This window comes from Heloderma suspectum, chromosome 2, assembly GCF_057233095.1.
Source record: "Heloderma suspectum isolate Gila_16-S chromosome 2, 16-S_ref, whole genome shotgun sequence".
NCBI classification, from domain to species: domain Eukaryota; kingdom Metazoa; phylum Chordata; class Lepidosauria; order Squamata; family Helodermatidae; genus Heloderma; species Heloderma suspectum.
The window spans coordinates 158827867-158851826 of record NC_139459.1 but is presented as its reverse complement, the minus strand read 5'-3'; the positions used below and the strand labels follow the sequence as shown (position 1 = coordinate 158851826).

Below are 23960 nucleotides of genomic sequence, written 5' to 3'. Positions count from 1 at the left end.
AATAAATAAATAAATCACACTGAGTTTTCTCTAACGTGGCTTCCAATTGAAAAACAGTGAATATCACTGTGCTAAACCTACACTTACTAGTGTTATAAAAGTGAAAAAATGGCTCTATCACACTCAGTCACAATGATAGGAAATTCAATCAAACATGCGCATTCATTTTAGTTTTCCATTTCATAAAAATAGTTCTGTCCAGCCTAACTACCAGCTCTTGCTTCTTCAAGTTTCTGGGTGACTCGCTTCTGTTTCTCTAATTAGAGCCACATTTGCAAAGACAGAGGATGGATAGGACTGTGATCCTGTGCTCATGTGGTAGTAGAGCTGGGCCAAGCAAGGCAGAAGAGTTAGTGAAGACAGAAAGGACAGCATTTCACGGTAGATAAAAATCGATTTTCTTTCTTAAAAAACAGAAAAAATCAACTCAATATTTTAATTGATTTTTTAAAAAATGTAAATACTATGTTTCTCTTAAATAACTAGATTAATATTAAATAATCTGGATATAAACATGATAGCCATACAGTTAATCTCAAAACTGAATCAATGCCTCTTCTACCAGATACATTGCGTTAAAGAGACTTTTCTATGGAAAAGAAGAACCAATGTAATTGATTCTCAAATATGACTATTTATACGCTACCTACCTACCAATTTCATTTTCACCTGATGAAAATAAAGTGCTTTTGTCTGCCCAGTAACTAGCAGACCTTGTTTGGACCTATCAGCAATGAGCATTTTATTTTTGTTCCTACTTCGTATTTGTGAGGGCAAGACTGGACCATGACAGAGTGAAGCAGAAAGGAGCAAAATTTCTGGAAATGTTGAAGCCATGGGGAAAAAAAATGCAGGTTGCTTACCTGTAACTGAGGTTCTTTGTGCAGTCATCTGTGCATTCACACATATAGGCTCTGTGCCTGTTCTGAGCCTTGTTCGGGAAATTCTAAAGCTGAGGAACTTTTTGGTGGGAACCTTCCCCCACTGTCCACTGTGCACGTCCCAGTGGGTTCCTGCCCATTCCCTCAGTTCCTTGAGACCACCTAGTGTGGCCTCAGATCCAAGGGAAAAAATCACACCTCGGTACCATCATCGAATTTGACACTGACACCAAAGTGGGGATGGTGGGTGGGCTGTGTGAATGCACAGATGACCACGAAGAATAACTACAGTTACAGGTAAGCAACCTGCATTTCTTCTTCGTGGTCTCTGTGCATCACACATGTGGGTGATTAACAAGCTCACTTGCTAGTGGTGAGTAGGTGTCGCACGACAAACCGATGACAGCACGGCTCGCTCAAAAGCACAGCTGAAACATGTGTTGACATCCAGTTTGTAATGTTTTACAAACGTCAAGGGTTTCAACCATATTGCTGCCTTATATAAGTCTGCCCATGGCACACCTTTGCCGAAGGCTGTAGACATGGCAACCCCTGTGTCAAGTGCGCTCTGACATGAGAAGGGCGGGACACTCTTCTTGGGACCACCGTACCAAATCAAAAGTCATTTTGTCTTACAGAAAGACATTGCTCTTGACTTATAAAAAGCCAATGCTCTCCTTCCATCTAGAACATTCAACTGCCTTTCCAGGTCAGAGGATGGATCCAGGGGAAAAAGTCGGCAGTGAGATGGATTGGTTGACATGGAAATCAGAAACCACCTTTGGTAAAAAGTCAATGTCCAGTCTATGGTCAATTTTGTCCTTATGAAAGATCAAGTAGGGATGATCAACCTATAAGGCACAAATCTCACTAACACATGTGGAGGACATAATGGCAACCAAAAAGGCCACTTTCCATGATAGCAATCAAAAATCTGTGGTAGCCAAAGGTTCAAAGGGCTTCGAAAGGAGGGCATGTAGAACAACAGAGAGGCTCCACTGAGGGACTAGAGTTCTCACTGGAGGTCCCAAATTCTTCATGCCCCACAGGAGTTGGCAAACAGTAGGGTGGGTGAAAAGGGAAAAACCTTGAATTTGCCCTTTATAAAAAGTGCGGTCAAAAAACCATTGTGGATAAAAGTTTCAAACCTTTCTGAAACAAGTGATGCAAAAACAAAAGAACCATTTCAATTGATCCCTTGAGAAGATTGAAACCATGCAGACTAGCAAACTTCAAAAACGACGACCACTTAGCTGCACAGGATTGAAGCGTAGCCGGCTTCTGAGCTGCATCCAAAACTGCTTGGACTTCCAGTGGCAGTTGAGAACTGGTGCTCACTGCCGAATCCTCCAGGCCATGAGTTTCAGGGTGTCAAGATCCAGATGTCGAATCCTGCCTCGATCCCGAGAAATCAGATCCGAGGAGTCGGATCTGCATCGGATCAAAGGTGATGCAAGCAGACAATAAGAGATGCAAAAAAAGCATTTTGAAGAGCATATCGCTAACAACATCAAGGCCAACCATAAAGAATTCTTTAAATATATCAGAAGCAGAAAACCAGCTGGGAAGGCAAATGGACCACTGGATGACAATGGAGTTAAAGGAGTACTGAAGGAGGACAAGGAGACTTCAGAGAAGCTGAATGAATTCTTTTCATCCGTCTTCACTCCAGAAGATATAGGACAGATACCTGTGCCTGAACTGATGTTTTCAGGAAGGGAGTCTGAGGAACTGAGGCAAATAGTGATGACAAAAGATGAAGTTCTCAACCTTACTGATAAATTGAAAGCAAATAAATCACGAGGCCCAGATGGTATCCATCCTAGAGTTCTCAAAGAACTCAAATATGAAATTGCTGATCTTCTAACCAAAATATGCAACACGTTCCTAAAATCAGACTCTATAACAGAGGTCTGGAAGATGGCCAATGTAACACCAATTTTCAAAAAGGAATCCCAAGGGGGATCTGGGAAATTACAGGCTGGTTAGCTTAATGTCAATTCCAGGTAAATTGATTGAAGGCATTATTAAAGATAACATTAGTAAGCATATAGAAGGACAAGCCCTGATGAAAAAGAATCAACATGGCTTCCGCAAAGGTAAGTCCTGTCTCACTAACCTTTTAGAGTTCTTTGACAGTGTCAATAAACAAGTAGACAGGGATGATCTGGTAGACATTGTCAAAAGCCTTTTGGAAGTCCAAGTAAACAAAGTCCCTCACCAAAGACTCCTGAGCAAACTTAGCAGTCATGGAATAACAGGACAGGTCCTCTTATAAATCAGTAACTGGTTAAAGAACAGAAAGCAGAGAGTAGGAATAAACAGTAAATTCTCCCAATGGAGGGAAATAAATAGTGGGGTCCCACAGGAATCTGTATTTGGACCAGTGCTTTTCAACCTGTTCATAAATGGTCTGGAATTAGGAGTGAGCAGTGAACTAGCCAAGTTCGCTGATGACACCAAATTATTTTGAGGTGGTTAAAACAAAAAAGGATTGTGAAGAACTCCAAAAGGATCTCTCCAAGCTGGGAGAATGGGCATCTGAATGGCAAATGCAGTTCAACGTAAGCAAGTGTAAAGTGATGCACATTGGGGCAAAAAATCCCAACTTCAAGTATAACCTGATGGGATCTGAGCTAGCAGTGACCGACCAGAAAAGAGATCTTCAGGTTGTGGTGGACAGCTCAATGAAGATGTCAACCCAGTGTGCGGCTGCTGTAAAAAGGGCAAACTCCATGTTAGGCATAATTAGAAAAGGAACTGAGAATAAAACTGCCACTGTCATACTGCCATTATACAAACCTGTGGTTCAACGACACTTGGAATACTGTGTACAGTTCTGGTCACCACACCTTATTGTAGAGCTGGAAAAAGTGCAGAAAAGGGGAACTAAAATGATCAAGGGGCTGGAGCATCTCCTGTATGAGAGAAGGTTACAACAGCTGGGATTGTTTAGCTTGGATAAAAGGAGGGTAGGGGGAGACATGATAAAGGTAAAGGTAAAGGTAAAGGTGTCCCCAACCAGTCGTGTCCGACTCTAGTTCTCATCTCCATTTCTAAGCCGAAGAGCCAGCGCTGTCCGAAGACGCTTCCGTGGTTATGTGGCCGGCATGACTCAACACCGAGGTGCACGGAACGCTGTTACCTTTCCCGCCGAAGCGGTACCTATTTATCTACTTGCAATTTCTTGCTTTCGAACTGCTAGGTTGGCAGAAGCTGGGACTGAAGACAGGAGCTCACTCCGTCACGCAGCACTCGGGTCTCGAACCGCTGTCCTGCTGACCTTCCGGTCTGCAATTCAGCATCTTAACCACTAAGCCACCGCGGCCCCTGGAGACATGATAGGGGTATACAAAATTATGCATGTTGTGGAGAATATGGATAGGGAGACATTTTTCTCCCTCTCTCAAAATACTAGAACCCAAGGTCATCCCATTAAGCTGATTGATGGGAGATTCAGGACAGATAAAAGGAAGTACTTCTTCATACAGCACATAGTTAAACTATAGAATTCGCTACCATAAGATTTAGTTATTGCCACCAATCTGGATGACTTTAAAAGGAGGTTGGACAAATTACTGGAAGAAAAGGCTACCAATGGCTACTAGTCCTGATGGCCATGTGCTACCTCCAGTACCAGAGGCAGTGAGCCTGTGTACACCGGTTGCTGGGGAACATGGGTGGGAGGGTACTGTTACACTCATGCCTTGCTTATGGGTTCCCAGTCGACAGCTGGTTGGCCACTGTATGAACAGAATGCTGGACTAGATAGACCCTTGGTCTGATCCAGCATGGCTCTTAAGTTCTTATGAGTGCGGAAGATGAAGGAACTACCTTTTTGACAGGTGCAGCAGAGCTGCAAACGACGGCTGCCTCAGCCACCAAGGAGAGATCAAAAGGCAGTCTGTCCCGTCATCTGCTACTTTCTGAAGCACTCTCAAAAGGAGGAGAAAAGGAGGCAACAGATATGAAAGATGTCACCCAGCAATGACTGACTGATCCCCGCTCTCATTCAGAATATCTTGCAAATTGCATTCCATTGGGTCATGAACAAATCCATTGTTGGCCAACCTCATTTCAGAAAGAGATGATGCAGGATGAAGGTGGACATCTGCCATTTGTGGGAGGATTTGCAGGACTGGCTCAGTGTGTCCACCAAAACATTATCTTCACCAGCAATGTGAAGAGCATTCAAAAGAATGTCCTGCTGGATTGCCCACTGGAATATGTTAATCGTGAGACTCACAAGCTTGGACAAATGCATGCCACTTTACTTCTTGATGTTCCACAACACAGCCATATTGTCAGTCAGGATTTGCACATGCCTTCCCCGAAGGTAAGTCTAGAATGCATGCCTTGCCTTCCAAACAGCGGGAAATCCTATGTAACTGATACAATGTTTTTTCTCCACTGCCGACCAGATTCCCTGAATCTGAAGTGGACCGCAATGAGCTCCCCATCCTGAAACAGAGGCAGCTATTGTCAAAATCCGTGTAGGGCATGCTTGAACAAAGGGAGCGCCATGACACAAGTTGCATGGCAATCCACCACAGCGGGAAATCAGCTATCTTGTCCGGAACCCTCAGGTAACAGTGCCGAGCGTCGGAGTTGGAATCGAAGTTTTGGAGCAGCCAGTTCTGTAGTGGTCGCATCCAAAGCCTTGCCCACTGAACAACTGTGTCCATTGCGGCCATATGCCCCAGCAGTGTTTGAATAGTGTGAGTGGTAACTCGCCGTCGAAAGTAAATGGTCTCCGTGAGGGCAATCGACTCATCGTGCCACTGTCGAGGAAGGTAAGCACGTCCAACTGTCGAATCCAGCAGCATCCCTATGAACTGGAGCCATTGTGTTGGCTTCAAAGTTGACTTCTTCCTGTTGACGTATAGGCCCAATGCTCCAGGTTCAGAACAATCTCGATAGCATGACAAAGGGAATCTTTGGAGTCTGAGACGAGGAGCCAGTCATCCAGGTAAGGGTAGACTTTGATGTCCTAAAGTTGAAGGTATGCACACACAACCGCCATGCATTTTGTAAAAACTCTTGGAGTGGTTGCTAGGCTGAAGGGCAGGACCTGAAATTGGAACATGTTGATACCAATGTTGAAACACAAGTACCTCTGGTGAGTCTCTGTGATTGCTATATGGAAATATGTGTCCTTCAGGTCTATGGCAGCAAACCAAACATTCTTCCAAAGGAGAGGGAGGATCGAAGCCATCATGATCACTCTGAATTTTTTTAGGATAATAAACTTGTTCAAGTTCCTCAAATCCATGATGGGGCGGAGGCCTCCATCCTGTTTTGGTACAGTGAAATCTCAGGAAAAGAAACCATCCTCTAGTTGGTATGGAAGAACTTTTTGTACTGCTCGCTTTTGGAGCAGAGTGGTCATTTCCAGGAAGAGGGCCTGTGATGGCGGGGGACCCAAACAACACCCAGTTGGGGGAAGGTGTGAAACTCTATCATGTAATCCCGACTGATTATACTTAACACCCAACTGTCCGTCGTTATTATCTTCCAGGGAGGCAGGAAATGAACCAGAACAGACCCGAAGAAAGATTGGCTGGGGTGACTGGAGACAGCAAACATCAGAAAGTCAAAGCCACCACTTAGAAGAGTCAGTCCTTCCACAACCCTGACGATACTTCAAAGAAGGAGCAGTCTGGCTTCTTCTTCTGCGGGGCAGGCTGAAATCATGGATAATGGTCAAACGGCGCTTGGTGATGGAACCACTTGCATGACTTGTATTGGTGCTGTGAAGGTTGAGGACCCAAACCCATCTTTCAAGCCGTTGTTGTTGCTTTCTGGAAATGTGCTCATCAGTTTTAGCATTAAACAGCCCTTCACCATCGAAGATCAAATCCTCAACCCATGATTGCGCCTCAGGAGTTAAGCCCTCAGACCTCAATCAAGCATGGAGTGCAATCGCACCCACCACTGACCTAGTGCTACAGTCGGCTTCATGACGGGAACTGTTAATCTGTTGCCTAGACAACTTGACAGCTTCCGTGTGGAAAACTCTGGCTAGATCTCTTTGGTCCTCTGGGAGATAAGTGCAAAGAGAGCCCATCCTCTCCCACAGGAACAGCTGATATCTGGCCATCATGGCCTGATAGTTTGCCACATGGAGACTGAGAGCAGCCGAAGAATATATTTAACTCTCCAAGAGATCCAACCCTTTAACCTCCTTGTCAATGGGCGAGGCGTGAATCTTCTGTGACTACCATTGTGCCGACTCCACAATGACTGAATTTGGATGTGGATGTGAATATAAAAATGCCACGTCCTTCTCTTGCACATGGTAGAGGGATTCAGTCCACTTAGAGATTGGTGCCATTGAAGATGGAGACTTCTATGATTGGTGTACCATTTAGAGGAGGGATGGGAGGAAGGGCACAGCTACTGGTTTTGACGACTCAGTATGTACTGTGTCAAAAATTGGGTCCATGCTGGTCTGGTTGCTGTACTTCAATACCCAATGAATGGGCCATTCTGCTAACCTGTCCGGCAAAATTAAACATGTCCTCCAAGGGAGAAGCTCCCTCTTGCGTTCCTGCTACATCATCTGGAGAAGGAACAGGTGGCGGCACGGAGGAGTATGAGGAGGAATCAGACTGGTAATCATCAGCCAAATTATGAGGTGAAGATGACCCAGGAACCGAGACTGGAGGAAGGGTCGGTTGCACCACAGGTGAAGGTGGCAACTGTGTCGGCTTGACCGCTACTGACTGACTCTGTACCAATGACTGACTCTGTACCAACGATGACAAGCGAGGAGGCAAAGGCAGAGGTGAAACAAACTCATCTCCTGCGGAGGATAAGAAAGTGTCACTGACAGCTGAGGACGGTTACCAAGGTGAAGCTGCTCCAAGGTATTGTGTCCAATCATAATAATATCCTTGATCCCAAGGGCAAGGCCAATCCTCAAAAGCATAATGTCGTGAAGGTGGGTAAGACCACTTGGAACTTCTATCCCAGTCGTCACAAGGAGACCTGGACCTTTTCCTATACTGGTAGTCATAGCGACAGTCACCAAAAGAAGACCTAAGCAACTCCAAAGGAAGGAAATAGTGTTGTCAGTCCTGGTGGCGGCGGGGGGGGGGGGTGATGGTCAATGTCAAGAAGCCTCATCCCTCACTGAAGACGCCAAGTGGTGATCTCTTGACAGAGAAATGTCTTGGTCTTGAAAAACTGGCTGAGGTGGCGAGATCGCCAAAATGTCACCTTCCAACGCCGTGGAAATCGGTTCAGTAGCAGGAGCACTCAGCACCATCGATAGCACCCGGATGGGTGAATTCAGTAGAGGAGAGGGTATTAAAACTTTAGGGTTTGAAGGCTTATCACCAACCTTCTTCTTCATTTGTTTTTTACGGCTATCGGATCCCAACTTTGGAACCTTAGCCTTTTTAAAAAATCTGCCTCGCTACTGGAAGTGTTAAAGAATGCCCCGGAGTTGGAGGGTCGACCCTCTCAGCAGAACTTAAAGGATGAGGAGACAACAGCTTTGACAAAGACATAGCTGCCGCAGTCTTTTCTGTTCCACAAGTCGGCCGACATATTTGAATCTGTGGCCAACAAAGCCCTCCTCCACAGCTCTGCTTTGAGTCTATCAGATCTATTTTTCCGTGCCTGTTTAGTGAACGACTGGCACAAAGAACAAGCGTCGGGTAGATTGTTCTCCCTCACCCAAACAAAAAAGGCAGAGGGAATGAGAGTCAGTGGGGGGGCAACTTCCTCCCACATTTGATGGATTTGCGGAACGGGGCCTTTGTGCACACTGCAGCCACGGTATAAGACAAAGGACAAACAAACAGATGGATTTTTTTCTTAAACGACAAAAAAGTTCAAAGACAACGACAAATAGACAAAAACAGACAAAAACAGCAAAAAGGTCCTCAGCACCAGTATGAAACACTGACAAAAAAGTTCTCCACACACGGAGGAAGCTCCCCAAGAGGCTACTGCTGGGTGGTTGAAAGAGAACTGAGGGAACGGGCAGGAACCCACTGGGACATGAGCAGTGGGCTGTAGGGGAGGGTTCCAGCCAAAGCATTCCTCAGCTGTAGAAATTTCCTGAGTGAGGCTCAGTGCAAGCGCAGAGCCCATATGTGTGATGCACAAAGACCACAAAGAAGAACCATCCCCCCCCCCGCTTTCTTTGGAAAAAAACAGAAATTTGGGGGAAAACTGAAAAATAAACAATACTTATTATTTTAGCACTCTCGACAGATCTAAAGGCATTTTGTTGCTTTAGGACAGCCTTCCCCAACCTGGTGCCCTCCAGATATTTTGGACTTCAGTTCCTATCAGCCAGCCTCAGGCAGGATGGCCACTGGTCCACAACGATGGTCATTATAGTCCAAAACATCTGGAAGGCACCAGATTGAGGAAGGCCACATTAGGAACATAAAACAGCCTTTACATTCCTCAAGTTATATTAGGAACTCATAAAATTATCGTTGCATTTGAATACTTTAAAAAGTGAACTCAGCAAATTTTATTTACTAAGTTAATTATTGTCTGAATATACTATAGTTTAAAAATATACCAAATATGATTACTTTTATTAGCAAACAATTATTTTAGGTTCCTAGTTTATGTCTGGCCAGAGGGAACTTTAGCAAGTAGTCCCTGAAACATCTGAATCATCCTAGAAGCCAGAAGAAGCAGGAAGAACTGGAGGCAGAGGAAGACAAGTTCAGAAACATAGGACTGCTTCCACATTGTGATATGGTGACTCTATTCACATGCTGGGAAACTGAGCATGACTTGGAGCATCCCAAAATGTTTATCAGTAAAAGATACATTGGATCAATATTTTTAATAAAAAATGGAAGAAATAACTATGCTGAGAATCTTACAGAGAGGATTAAAAACATTTTCCCCCATGGCTTCATTCTTTCCAGATATTTTACATCTCTAGCCTTTCTATAAAAATCTTATTACATAGTTTTTAGAAATCACTGGGGGGGGGGGGGGAGTAAAGGCTGAATAGAACATATATCTGAGCAGACCTGTACAGGATCATTCTGTTAATCTCAAACTGTCATGGGAATACTTTAAAGACATTCCCTCTATAGATAATTTATCTGTTTTTTACATTTATATCCTGCCTTTCCTCCAACGAGCCCAAAGTACATGATCCTTCTCCTCTCCATTTTAACCTCCCAACAGTTGAGGGGAGATCCTGGATCTCCCCAGTCCCAGTCCCACACTTTAACCACTCTAATGTAGTAGGTAAAAAAGGAGGGCATGCACAATATATACAGTAAGACAAAGGCCATGTTTGGATGTCACTTTAAGGGATGGTGGCTTAATAAGCTACTCACAGCAGCTTATTTTTTAAATAGTCCACCATGCTCTGCCACACGAACAGGCTAATAAAGTACTGTGCGTAGGTTATTAAGCTACTGTGCCTAATCTGACCCATCCCTCCACCCCTTGTCCTGCTGCAGTCCTCCCACCCGAGCAGTGGCACTGTTTCACTCATTCATTACATCACAGCAGGGGCTACAAGAAGCTAAATCCTGGTGTAAACCAAAAACAGGGTGGCACAAATAAACCCTTGGAAGTTTGCAGGAGTGGGGCCAAACTTCACACAGCCTCTCCCAGTCAGGAGGCACCCAGTGCACCATCAAAACCCTGTGGAATTACCCCCAGAGGAGGGGAAATCCCAGGTGTACCAAAAAAAGGTGGTGGCGGGTATAACTTCTCCTTTTTCATGGAGAAGTGGCCAGAAAAGGGAAAAGGGGGTGGGGGCTATAACTCCTTGGCAGTTTGCTGGAATGGGGTGAAATTGCACAGGTGGAGTGCCTTCATGGGGAGCCTCCAAATGGTGTATTGGATAATTGTGAAATTCTGCTTCTTAGTGGAAAAGTGCGCAGTTCTTCCCCTATGTTACCCTATTCACAATAGCAATCATGGAAGCCTCGTGATGGTGTGATCAGGGGAGGCAGTCACTGTACTCCGGGAAAGCTGTCATTGTGTAACTTGGCTGTAGTGTGGTATCAGGGAAGGCTGTGCTTGTTTGGCTCCAGTTGTCCCTCGGTTGCTTGTCAGATCTTGGAAAAATAGCTCTGCAGGCTGGAGCAAAGCAGCCACAATGGTTTTGACTGCTCTTGCCAGGGGGCTCTGTAGGCGATCGGAATAAGCCCATGCCGAGCACCAGACAACACGATAACCCACCTTGTGTTAAATAACCCTTACTGCAGACCGTAGATTATCAGAATGGCTTATTTTGGCCAAATAAGCCATCGTGGATTAAAAAATTCCTGACAGACGACACGATAACCAACAATGGATTAAATAAACCATGGTGGCTTACTTAAATCCATCAGGGGCTTTTGTGATGCCTGAACCCAGTCAAAGAGATGAAAAGCCTGCTTGTAAGAATGAAACAGTGTAAATAATACTCTATTTAGTTGTAAATTAACATGATGTAGTAGTCAGATTTGCATCATTGTTGAGGAAATACATGAAAACATTTCAATGGGAAACTTGATTTAAATAAGTGATTTGAATCAACCTGTCTCCGTCCCGTGCCACTCACATCCCAACTGGGGTGTGAGTGGCATGGGAAGGTACTTGGCAGGCACTTGCAGGACTGGCTCCTGCAAGTGCCTGCCAATTCTCGTACTCTCTCTCCTACAATGGAATCCCCATGTTACCTCTGATTCCTGATCAGAAATAATGTAGGGATTCCTCTCCCCTGCCTCCTCCCCAAGCCCCTAGTAGTCTCCAGGCCAAGGCTGGGGCTCGGGGAGGGGGCAGGATCCACAGAGGGTGCCCACCCTCCATGGCCCAGAGGTTCCCCACTCCTACCCTAGACCTTGGCAAAAAGGTCTTAATATTTTTGGGAAAATGGGAAAACTCGTATATTACTATAATTATTATGATTGTTTGTTTAAAATACCCCAAACAGCAGCTAGCAAGAGAACAGGTGCAGTTTGCTGCCTTTCTTATTATGCACCCACATTCTAATTTTACCAGCTCCCTTTCAGAATACTGGGGAACTCTACTTGGCATGCTTGACTTAAAGAACTAATTATGCAAGAGTAACTAAACGCAGGGACAAACACAAATGTGCCAAGTATTCTCACATAAAACTCTTCCTAAAAATTACATTTCCCTCCACCTTTCTTCTGCAAGGAAACCCTTCAGGGCAGCTTACATGATTCGCATCCTCTCCCTGTTTCTCTTCACAATAATTCAGTGGTGTAGGAGAGGCTGAGTGAAGAGGGCTGTTCACACATTACATTTAACGCATATACAATCTGTGTACACACATACAGTTACCCACATTTAACATTCAACATATGTATGATCTATGTACACTGTATATAGATCAGGAATCTATACACACGTACAGTTATTAACATGTAATGGAGTGTTTTCTGGATGATAGCCTAGTATGCTTTTGCCTATCAAAGGGCATTCCTTGACCTTAGAAGAACATGTGACAGAATACAGTAACCCTGGCATTACTACTTTATACAAGCTTCTTGATTAACATACAGTAGAAATAAGGAATTTCTGGATCTTGAGCAAATGAATTACTTTAAAAAAAAATTCAACCAATTGCTCATAAAAGTCCTAAGTCCTAGTGTGCTTAGCAGAGCGTGTACACTAGGACTCTAGAAAAGTTACTCATTCTATCTAAACCAGGGGTGAGCAACTTGTGGTCCTCCAGATGTTTTGGCTTACAACTCCCATCATCCTTCACCATTGGTTACTGCTGGATACGATTAATGGGAGGTGTAGGCCAAAAAATCTGGAAGGCCACAAGTTGACACTTCTTACCTAAACCATTATAAATAAATACCACTTTAAAACTTTGAAGGTTGAATAAAAATGCTAATGAGAGTCAAAACTATTTGCTGACAAGAACTTATTTAATAAGGAAAAGGAGCTGCTGCAGCCTGCTGCATACCCCACACCATTCTAGAGAGTCCCTCTACCATTGGGAGCAACTTCTGGAGGGTGCAAAGGGCTGCAGTGGGAGAGGAGGCAGGAAACTCCCATTGCACAAGTGGAGCTGTATTCATGCTTCTCTGGAACCAACAAAAGGTTTTTTCTAAAGCAGTAAGGGACTTAATTGCCATTTTCCTATAATCCAGCCTTTCCCAACATGGTGCACGCCATATGTTTTGGACTACAACTCCCATCAGCCCCAGCCAGCATGCATGGAAGTTGGTGGCCAAAACATCTGGAGGGCACCATGTTGGGGAAGGTTGCTGTAAAAATGTTGAAACTCGCTGGAAATTTATTCCTCTACCACAGGGGTCCCTAACCTTTTTGGGCATGTGGGCAAATTTGGAATTTTGAGGAAATACTGTGGGCACCACCACAAAATGTCAGCTAGTGTACAACCAATCGCAAAATGAGACAACATCAACAGAAACTTTTGTATCAACAAATAGAGAAGCAGAGATTATTTTTGGAGAAGTTCTCCTGCTTTGGCATTGGCAATACCCATGATGTATTTCCACTTGTGATACATATTCTTCAAAAGAACAACTACTTGATAGATGCCCTAACCAGAATAGGGACCATAACACATGAATGGTCTGTAATGCCTTGGGGGTTTACTGGCTTTTCAATATCTGGAGGATTCAAGATGTGAAAACATGTTGTCTTTATTCTATTGCATTCATCCTTATGTCATAGTGGTAACGGCTAAATGGTGTGTGAGGTAAACCCATTATTCTCTGGTAGAGCTAGTCTGTTGCTGACTGTCACCCATGTTGGGACAGTTCTAGGAAGGACTGAAAATTCTGCCTTGGCAGTCCTTGAATAAGGATGAGTGAGACTTTCCCTTTGTACAAAGATGGTCTCACTTTCTGAGGATGCCGCTATTGGGCCTTAGGTTACAATCCCTGGTCCTGTTGGTTTCTGGAATACTTAGGAATAACATGAAAAGGGATAATAGGGATAATATGAAAAGATCCCTTTCTGCCTGTATAGCTCTTGAACTGGCAGAATTCTACCTACAGAACAGAATTCTACCTACAGAACAGGCAGCAATTTTGGTTTCCTTGATAGGCAGGAGGGTGTCATTTATCTGTTTAATGAAGAGGCTTTCTCCTGCAAAAGAAGTCCACCTAAATGTGGTCCTAGTCACATTAAGATTAATGTATGTCTGCCCCCTTCATGGATCACTGCCTAGTTGTGGCAAAGGGGCTTGCGCAACTCAGTGAAGCCATGAGCTATGCCGTGCAGGGCCACCCAAGACGGACAGGTCATGGTGGAGAGTTCTGACAAAATGTGGTCCACTGGAGAAGGAAATGGCAACCAACTCCAGTATACTTGCCAAGAAAACCCCATGGAACGTATCACAAGGTGAAAAGGTATGATGCTGGAAGATGAGCCCCTCAGGTCAGAAGAGCAGAGGGAATTTCCAAGTAGCGCCAGAAAGAGTGAAGTGGCTGGGCCAAACCCAAAAGGACACTCAGCTGTGGATGTGTCTGGTGGTGAAAAGAAAATCCGATGCTGTAAAGAACAATATTGTTTAGGAACCTGGAATGTCAGATCAATGAATCAAGGTAAGCTGGAGGTGGTCAAACATGAGATGGCAAGATTGAACATCGACATCTTGGGAATCAGCGAACTAAATGGACAAGCGTGGGCGAATTTAATTCAGGTGACCATCATATCTGCTACTGTGGGCAAGAAACCCTTAGAAGAAATGGAGTAGCACTCATAGTCAACAAAAGGGTGGGAAAAACAGTACTGGGGTACAATCTCAAAAACGATAGAATGATCTCAGTACGAATCCAAGGCAAACCATTCAACATCACAGTAATCCAGGTCTATGCCCCAACCACTGAGGCCGAAGAAGCTGAGGTTGATCGGTTCTATGAAGACCTGCAACACCTTCTAGAACTAACACCAAAAAAAGAGGTCCTTTTTATCATAGGGGATTGGAATGCTAAAGTAGGAAGTCAAGAAATCACTGGGATAACAGGCAAGCATGGCCTTGGTGTACAAAATGAAGCAGGACAAAAGCTAATAGAGTTTTGCCAAGAGAACACACTGATCATAGCAAACACTCTTTTCCAACAGCACAAGAGGCGACTCTACACATGGACATCACCAGACGGTCAGTATCGAAATCAGATTGATTATGTACTTTGCAGCCAAAGATGGAGAAGCTCTATGCAGTCAGTAAAAACAAGACCTAGAGCTGACTGTGGCTCAGATCATGAGTTTCTTATTGCAAAATTTCAGCTTAAATTGAAGAACGTAGGGAAAACCACTAAACCATTCAGGTATGAACTAAATCATATCCCTTATAAATATAAAGTGGAGGTGAGGAATAGATTTCAGGGATTAGACCTGATAGACAGAGTGCCTGAGGAACTATGGACGGAGGTCCGTAATATTGTTCAGGAGGCAGCAACTGAATCCATCCCAAAGAAAAAGAAATGCAAGAAAGCCAAGTGGCTGTCTGATGAGGCTTTACAAGTAGCTGAGGAAAGAAGGGAAGCGAAAAGCAAGGGAGAAAGGGGGAGATATATCCAACTGAATGCAGAATTCCAGAGAATAGCAAGGAGAGACAAGAAGGCCTTCTTAAATGAACAATGCAAAGAAATCGAGGAAAACAATAGAATGGGAAAGACTAGAGATCTCTTCAAGGAAATTGGAGATCTCAAGGGAACGTTCTGTGCAAAGACGGGCATGATAAAGGACAAAGAAGGCAGGGACCTAACAGAAGAAGATGAGATTAAGAAGAAGTGGCAAGAATACACAGAAGAACTATACAGGAAAGATCTGAATGTCCCTGATAGCCATGATAGTGCAATCACTGAACTTGAGCCGGACATCCTAGAGAGTGAAGTCCAGTGGGCCTTAGGAAGCATTACTAACAACAAAGCTAGGGGAGATGACAGTATTCCAGCTGAGCTATTTAAAATCCTAAAAGATGATGCTGTTAAAGTGCTGCATTCAATATGCCAACAAATTTGGAACACTCAACAGTGGCCACAAGACTGGTAAAGGTCAGTTTACGTTCCAATTCCAAAGAAGGGCAATGCCAAAGAGTGCTCAAACTACCGTACAATTGTGCTCATTTCACATGCCGGCAAGGTTGTGCTCAAAATCCTACAAGCTAGGCTTCAGCAGCATGTGAACCGAGAACTACCAGAAGTACAAGCTCGCTTTCGAAGAGGCAGAAGAACTAGAGATCAAATCGCCAACATTTGCTGGATCATGGAGAAAGCAAGAGAATTCCAGAAAAACGTCTATTTCTGCTTCATTGACTACGCTAAAGCCTTTGATTGTGTGGATCACAACAAACTGTGGCAAATTCTTAAAGAGATGGGAGTACCAGACCACCTTACCTGTCTCCTGATAAACCTGTACGAGGCTCAAGAAACAACAGTAAGAACCAGACATGGAACAACCGACTGGTTCCAAATTGGAAAAGGAGTACGACAAGGCTGTTTATTGTCACCATACTTATTTAACTTATATGCAGAGTACATCATGAGAAACGCCAGCTTGGATGAATCACAGGTCAGAATTAAGATTGCCGGGAGAATTATCAACAACCTCAGATATGCAGACGATACCACCCTAATGGCAGAAAGCGAAGAGGAACTAAAGAGCCTCTTGTTGAGGGTGAAAGTGGAGAGTGCAAAAGCTGGTTTGAAACTCAACATTAAAAAAACTAAGACCATGGCATCTGGCCCCATCACTTCCTGGCATATAGAAGGGGAAGAAATGGAAGCAGTGACAGATTTTATTTTCTTGGGCTCCAAGATCACTGCAGACGGTGACTGCAGCTATGAAATTAAAAGACGCATGCTCCTTGGGAGGAAAGCTATGGCACACCTAGACAGCATAGTAAGAAGCAGAGACATCACCTTGCCGACAAAGGTTCGTATAATCAAAGCTATGGTTTTCCCAGTAGTAACGTATGGCTGTGAGAGTCGGACTATAATGAAGGCTGAGCGCCGAAGAATTGATGCTTTCAAACTGTGGTGCTGGTGAAGACTCTTACAAGTCCCCTGGACTGCAAGGAGGTCAAATCAGTCCATCCTAAAGGAAATCAACCCTGACTGCTCCTTGGAAGGACAGATACTGAAGCTGAAGCTCAAATATTTTGGCCACCTAATGCAAAGAGAAAACTCCCTGGAAAGGCCCTGATGCTGGGAAAGACTGAAGGCAAAAGGAGAAGGGGACGGCAGAGGATGAGATGGCTAGATAGCATCACTGATGCAATGAATAGGAACTTGAGCATGCACCGGGAGAGAACAGAGGACAGGAAGGCCTGGCATGCTATGGTCCATGGGGTCACGAAGAGTCAGACATGACTTAACGACTGAACAACAACAATATATGTCTGCATGGTGTGGCAGCCAATGCAACTATCCCTGTGGTACAGTGCACTACATACTGAACTGTATTAATCTGCTATATGCCCTGCTTGATCACTTCCGCTTGCAATCTGGCTTTGTTTCTTCTCTTGGCTATAAGCTAACATCTGCTCCCCAAAGGAAAAACTAGTAGTGGCCGATGACTATCAGCAACCTTAAAAGCTAAATAAACCAAAGAATACACCTTGTAGGCAATAACATCTTTATCTACAGAGGAAGCACAAGAGACCTGATGTTTTGTACTGAGGAAATGCTCCACTGTAAGTAGGGGCCATAGCTCAGTGGTAGAGCACATGCTTTGCATGCAAAAGGTCACAGGTTCAATCCCCAGCATTTCCAGGTATAGCTAGGAAAGAATCCTGCCTGAAACCAGGCAATACTGGTCAACAATACTGGGCTACATGGACCAATGGTCTGCCTCAGTATAAGGTAGCTTCCTATGTTCTATGTCCAGAGAGTTTAGCGTAGAGTGAATGAACATGAAGGCACAACCCCTTACTTCTGTAAGCAGAGTACATACTATCTAATTTCCTAGAGACAGAAGAGACTATTTGGGTTTCAGCCATGGTTCCCAAGACCCTGTGCCACTGAAAGTAATCTAAGCTATTAAAATACAGCACATGGTTACCAGAGACCTAGGTAATATTTGGCTCACTATATTTTGGAGAACCTGAAATGGCTTGAGAACAAAAGGCTTTAGGTACCATATAAATATTTTGAGATTGTGTCAACTTATTTACCTTGAGTCATGACATATAGAAAAGCTCTTTTGCCTGTTATATTTTTATGCTTTTTGCCAAGTATTTTCTTCCATTTATGTTAAATTCTATGTAGACTCCCAATTTCCTTTCAAAAATGCTGTTACAAAGAATAGATAAACTACTGGAATAATAATTTTGAAGCTAAGATACAACCACAGATTTTCTTTTCTATGTTGTAATGTGTTGATTATGTAAATGTTCACTCTATTATGTGTCCTAGCAGCATATTTTCTTTTGTTTTATATTTTCTTAATGCTGGAATAAAAGGGTTTTTTTAAACTGTACTTTTTAATTTTATAATGTGCATTGGATTTTTAAACCACTCCCTACAGATACACCACTATGGAGCATATGCAGCATACAAATCCCAGATAACATTGGGAGATCTTTTTATGAAAAGATTTTAAGGCATTCTGGCTGCCTGTACAGCTACATGATGGCAGCTTACTAAGGTTATTTACGTTTTTGAACCTCTATGTTTTTCAGGATAGATGTTTAGGGGAATAAAACCCCTCTGTGGTGACAGACTTGAGTTAGTGACAGACTTGAGTGACAGATTTTGTGTTGTGACAGACTAGAGTTAGCACCAATGTGATATCTGATGCCAACAAGTCTGGAAGGCTCTGCAAGGATCTAGATGTTACTACTATTGTATCTCCCTGCAATTGAAAATGGGAACCATATGAGCAATTGCCTCTAATCTGGATAACTATCTACCTGTATCTTATCAGGTGTATAATAGGAATGATACATCTGATTATACTACCAAGGCTCAGCTACTTGACTAAGAGCACAATCCAACAAATGTCTACTCAGATGTAAATCCGATCAAATTTAGTTAGACTTACTCCCAGGAAAGTCTACATAACATTCGAGTGTAATTCTCAAATTATGACTCCACCTACCCAACACTGGGCCTTAGGAAGCATTAGTAACAACAAAGCTAGTGGAGATGACAGTATTCCAGCTGAGCTATTTAAGATCCTAAAAGATGATGCTGTTAAAGTGCTGCATTCAATATGCCAACAAATTTGGAACACTCAACAGTGGCCACAAGACTGGAAAAGGTCAGTTTACATTCCAATTCCAAAGAAGGGCAACGCCAAAGAGTGTTCAAACTACCGCACAATTGCGCTCATTTCACATGCCAGCAAGGTGATGCTCAAAATCCTACAAGCTAGGCTTCAGCAGTATGTGAACCGAGAACTACCGGAAGTACAAGCTGGGTTTCGAAGAGGCAGAGGAACTAGAGATCAAATCGCCAACATTCGCTGCATCATGGAGAAAGCAAGAGAATTCCAGAAAAATGTCTATTTCTGCTTCATTGACTATGCTAAAGCCTTTGATTGTGTGGATCACAACAAACTGTGGCAAATTCTTAAAGTGATGGGAGTACCAGACCACCTTACCTGTCTCCTGAGAAACCTGTACGAGGGTCAAGAAGCAACAGTAAGAACCGGACATGGAACAACCGACTGGTTCCAAATTGGGAAAGGAGTACGACAAGGCTGCATATTGTCACCCTGCTTATTTAACTTATATGCAGAGTACATCATGAGAAATGCCAGGTTGGATGAATCAGAGGTCGGAATTAAGATTGCTGGGAGAATTATCAACAACCTCCGATATGCAGACGATACCACCCTAATGGCAGAAAGTGAAGAGGATCTAAAGAGCCTCTTGTTGAGGGTGAAAGAGGAGAGTGCAAAAGCTGGTTTGAAACTCAACATTAAAAAAACGAAGATCATGGCATCTGGCCCTATCACTTCCTGGCATATAGAAGGGGAAGAAATGGAAGCAGTGACAGATTTTACTTTCTTGGGCTCCAAGATCACCGCAGACGGTGACTGTAGCCATGAAATTAAAAGATGCTTGCTCCTTGGGAGGAAAGCTATGGCAAACCTAGACAGCATAGTAAGAAGCAGAGACATCACCTTGCCAACAAAGGTCCGTCTAATCAAAGCTATGGTTTTCCCAGTAGTAATGTATGGCTGTGAGAGCTGGACTATAAGGAAGGCTGAGCACCAAAGAATCGATGCTTTCAAACTGTGGTGCTGGAGAAGACTCTTACGAGTCCCCTGGACTGCAAGGAGGTCAAATCAGTCCATCCTAAAGGAAATCAACCCTGAGTGCTCATTGGAAGGACAGATACTGAAGCTGAAGCTCCAATATTTTGGCCACCTAATGCGAAGAGAAAACTCTCTGGAAAAGACCCTGATGCTGGGAAAGACTGAAGGCAAAAGGAGAAGGGGACGGCAGAGGATGAGATGGCTAGATAGCATCACCGATGCAATGAATATGAACCTGAGCACACTCCGGGAGAGTGCGCAGGACAGGAAGGCCTGGCGTGCTATGGTCCATGGGGTCACGAAGAGTCGGACACGACTGAACGACTGAACAACAACCCAACACTGGGGCAGCCCACACAACATGCTAATCCACATTCACTGGTTGAGTGTGGGTTGTTTTGAATTTTTGCTTCTGGAAAATTGCCACTTCTGGGCACCTAGTCCAAAATTAAATGGCCTTGTTCAATATCTTTGCATGGGTAAAGTGAAAAAAAAGTGTTTTGAAATTAAAATACTACTTAAGTATTATTTGGAGGTGCAATTAACTTCTTTTTTGAAAATACTTTTTATTCTATTTTTTATCTTTATAAATGAAATAAACAATACCAACAACCTAATCAACAACCTAATTAACTTCTAATTGCCATCTAATACAGCTTGATACAAATCATGAGCAGAATGTTAAGTTTCCTAAAAAGAAACAAAAAATAAATAAAATAGTATACAAAATTGTAAAATATCAAAGAAATTACATATACAAAGTATACCTCCTGTGTGATATAAAGGCTCTATTTTGCTATAAATCAACATGTTGTAATGGTTTTATCAAGCAATTACTATAAAATTAGAACACTTTGAAGTCAGGAATCCAACTTTCTTCCCATCAATTTTACACAAAATTACAGTTGTTAACACTGGAATATCAATGCACATGATATACTCTCTAGAGAAAAATCAATGAACAAGTAGTGATATAGGACAACAGAAGTTAAAATGTCAAGAATGGTCTTGTTTTTCTCACCTTAAATCTCTTGTCTTGCAGAACTTTCTTAATGGCAACCAGCTCTCCAGAATCACAGAGTTTGGCTTGATACACAACACCAAAAGATCCATTTCCAATCACTTTAGTGTCAGTGTAACTAACTTCTTGAGGCCTGTCTGGACCCTGTCCAGGAGTTGCTACCACTGTGGTCACTTTGCTGCCATCTTTGTCTCCTGAAACATCAAAAACAAAGTGAGATAGTTAATATGGATAAGTCTATGTCAGAGGAATAATTGAATATATTGCACATTACATATAGTGTATTATGGGAAATGGCTTTTTAGTATCTAGTTCGTCATCAAAAGGGAGACAACAATTCCAGCTACTTATCTGTTCATAAGACAGTGAAATAAGCTGACTTGTACATAGCATTGTTTACATTGTTCAACTTGATCTACTTCCAAGTATTTTATTGGAATTACTTAAATAAATCCTTATTATCTGGCTACCACAACACCTGCAAAGTGCCATTCAGGGGAGATGTTCTTGGCACTGAACTTCCTGATACAGGAAGGCTGTTACTGGCCAAACACAGACAGCTAGAGGCACATTGAGGCCACCATAAAAAAATAAATGAATTGTCACTTTCTTGCAGATAAAATCATTCATATCTGGCTCTCCATTTACATCTCTCCCTCGACAGACAACAAAGGTTTGGGACTGAATTTCCAAGTGTTAAACAACAGTAGGGAAAAATGGAACACATTCTTACATGCTTATAATCTGGCTCTATCTTAACAAGATTCAGACCTCCTTACATATTGTTTTACAGTGCTAGTTCCAGTGCATGCTCAGACACAACTATGAAAATATTTGGAACTCAACTGAGGTTTCACATTCTCTGAGAGGTATCTTCTCTCTTTTTAAACATGCAAAGAACTGAAAAATATTGTCACATTCAGTAGTGAAAGATCCACATGGCAGATACACCTAATAGAAACTCTATAAAGGAAAGCATTAATTCTTAAGTAATTATATAATTTACACTGTATATTATATGAAGAAAATAATCTAAAAGCCATGCCCCCAAATGTACTTTTCACCCTAATTCAGGTCACCAAGGTCAGGTTTAGCCCTGATGTCCTTCTGTGAATGTAAGAAAATGACTGGGTTCAGACAACAAAATAACCCACACTCAAGGGTTGACTTTGGGTTGTCGTTGAACCATATGAGTTGTTGAAATGTGGGTTATCGTGTTGTCTGAACCCAGGTACACTAACAAACCATAGTTTGTTAACCACAAACAACCCATGAAGAGAACCCACAGTTTGTTGTTGGGTTGTGAACTGTGGGTTGTTCAGGGTTAACAAACCATGGTTTGTTATTGGGGCTGGGTTCACAGAACGCAATAAATAACCCATGTTTCAACAACAATCCACAGTTTAAGGACAACCCACACTCAATCCTTGAGTGTTGTCTGAACCCAGCCAATGGTCATGGGGGAAAGTAAAGTGCTGTACTTAAAGACTAGACCCACTCCCAGCTATCCAGGCTGAATATGAACTCTGACTAGGAGAAAACTGGACTTAGCTACAAGGCTAGTGTGAAAAGTATAACAATCTTAACATCTGAAAATCCAAAATAACAGTTCACCAAAAGGAAAAAGTCTAAGAATTAGGTATTATTAAGTAGGCAGAATAACAAACTCCTCATAACAAACTCCTGCATACTTAGTTTCTACCCTGGGCAGATACCGTTTTTGCAGTATAGCCAAGAGGAGTTCCTTAAGTTATAGGTTGCACATTTCAGCCCCTGGCATGAACATAGTAGGCATAGGAGAACTGAAGATGAAGACCGCACCCACTGTGACCACATGTAAAACTAAAATGAGGTGTGTGGTGGGAGGAAAACAGTAGGCTCCCTGGGGAAGCTGGCCAATCCTGTGTGCTTCGCTTCATCAGATGGTTTAATCTGTTTAAATTATATCCACAGAAAAACACCCATTGCTGACTTTGAATATCAAAAATATATTTTACTGCTTTCTGCACTTCCTAAATAAGCCGGGAAGAAATTTCAAGATAGCTCAAGTTTATACTGCAAAATATGAGGATAAGAGATATGCCCCAACCAAATCAAACTTTGACTAGTTCACATGTAACGGCAAGTGAGCATAGGTGAATTTCCCTGTGGGTCTTGCCGTTTTGCCTTTTGAAAATTCAAGCGGCAGTGGGAGGTTGTGATGGCTTGTCATTACGTGCAAACCTGGCAAGAGTGGGCTGTTGAGGTGGTTAAGTACCCATGACCCATGGCCTGTTTAGGTTTGTGAGTGACTTGTAAACCACCGCAACAACCCATCCTCACCGGGATTGCAACAGTAACATGTCCCCTGCTGTGGCTTGAATGTTCAGAATGGTGGCCGGCACCACAACGAGAAGCCCCATAGGGAAATTCACCCACTACTTGTTATGTGCAAACCAGCCCATTAAGTACTAGGATGTTTATACCATTAGCAAAGAGGTTGGCTATATCCAGGCAAGGTTGGTTTAAACAATGGAGCATAGACATAGCCCTTTTCACAATACGATATTTGGGCTGCAATCCTACACCCACTTATCTGAAAGCAAGTTCCACTGAATTCAGTGAGGCTTCCTTATGAGTAGGCATGTATAGGATTGCATTATTTGCCTGCATATCTGTCTATACCTATGACAGATAGCAAATATAAAAAGTACCATACAATCTAAGGGTTCCTTGCATATCCCACCACCCACCCCAGTATTACATGGAGAACTAAGTTTTCTCCTGTAGGCTGCATATAGTCCTCTGAGACACGGGATACAGCTAGGAAACTAGATCCATGTGAAAAACTGCAGTGAGTCTGGCAATCTCCTGTA

The 23960-nt window shown here is 43.0% G+C and overlaps 1 protein-coding gene across 3 annotated transcripts in view; it reads right to left on the bottom strand.

The window, feature by feature from the left end:
* Positions 1 to 23960, bottom strand: part of GSK3B (glycogen synthase kinase 3 beta) — a 247018-nt gene that overhangs the window by 165740 nt on the left and 57318 nt on the right. For all 3 annotated transcript variants that reach the window (XM_084835390.1, XM_084835391.1, XM_084835389.1), the window contains exon 2: positions 21106 to 21299. In XM_084835390.1, the coding sequence (XP_084691516.1) occupies positions 21106 to 21299 (194 nt within the window). The remainder of the gene's footprint in view (positions 1 to 21105; positions 21300 to 23960) is intronic.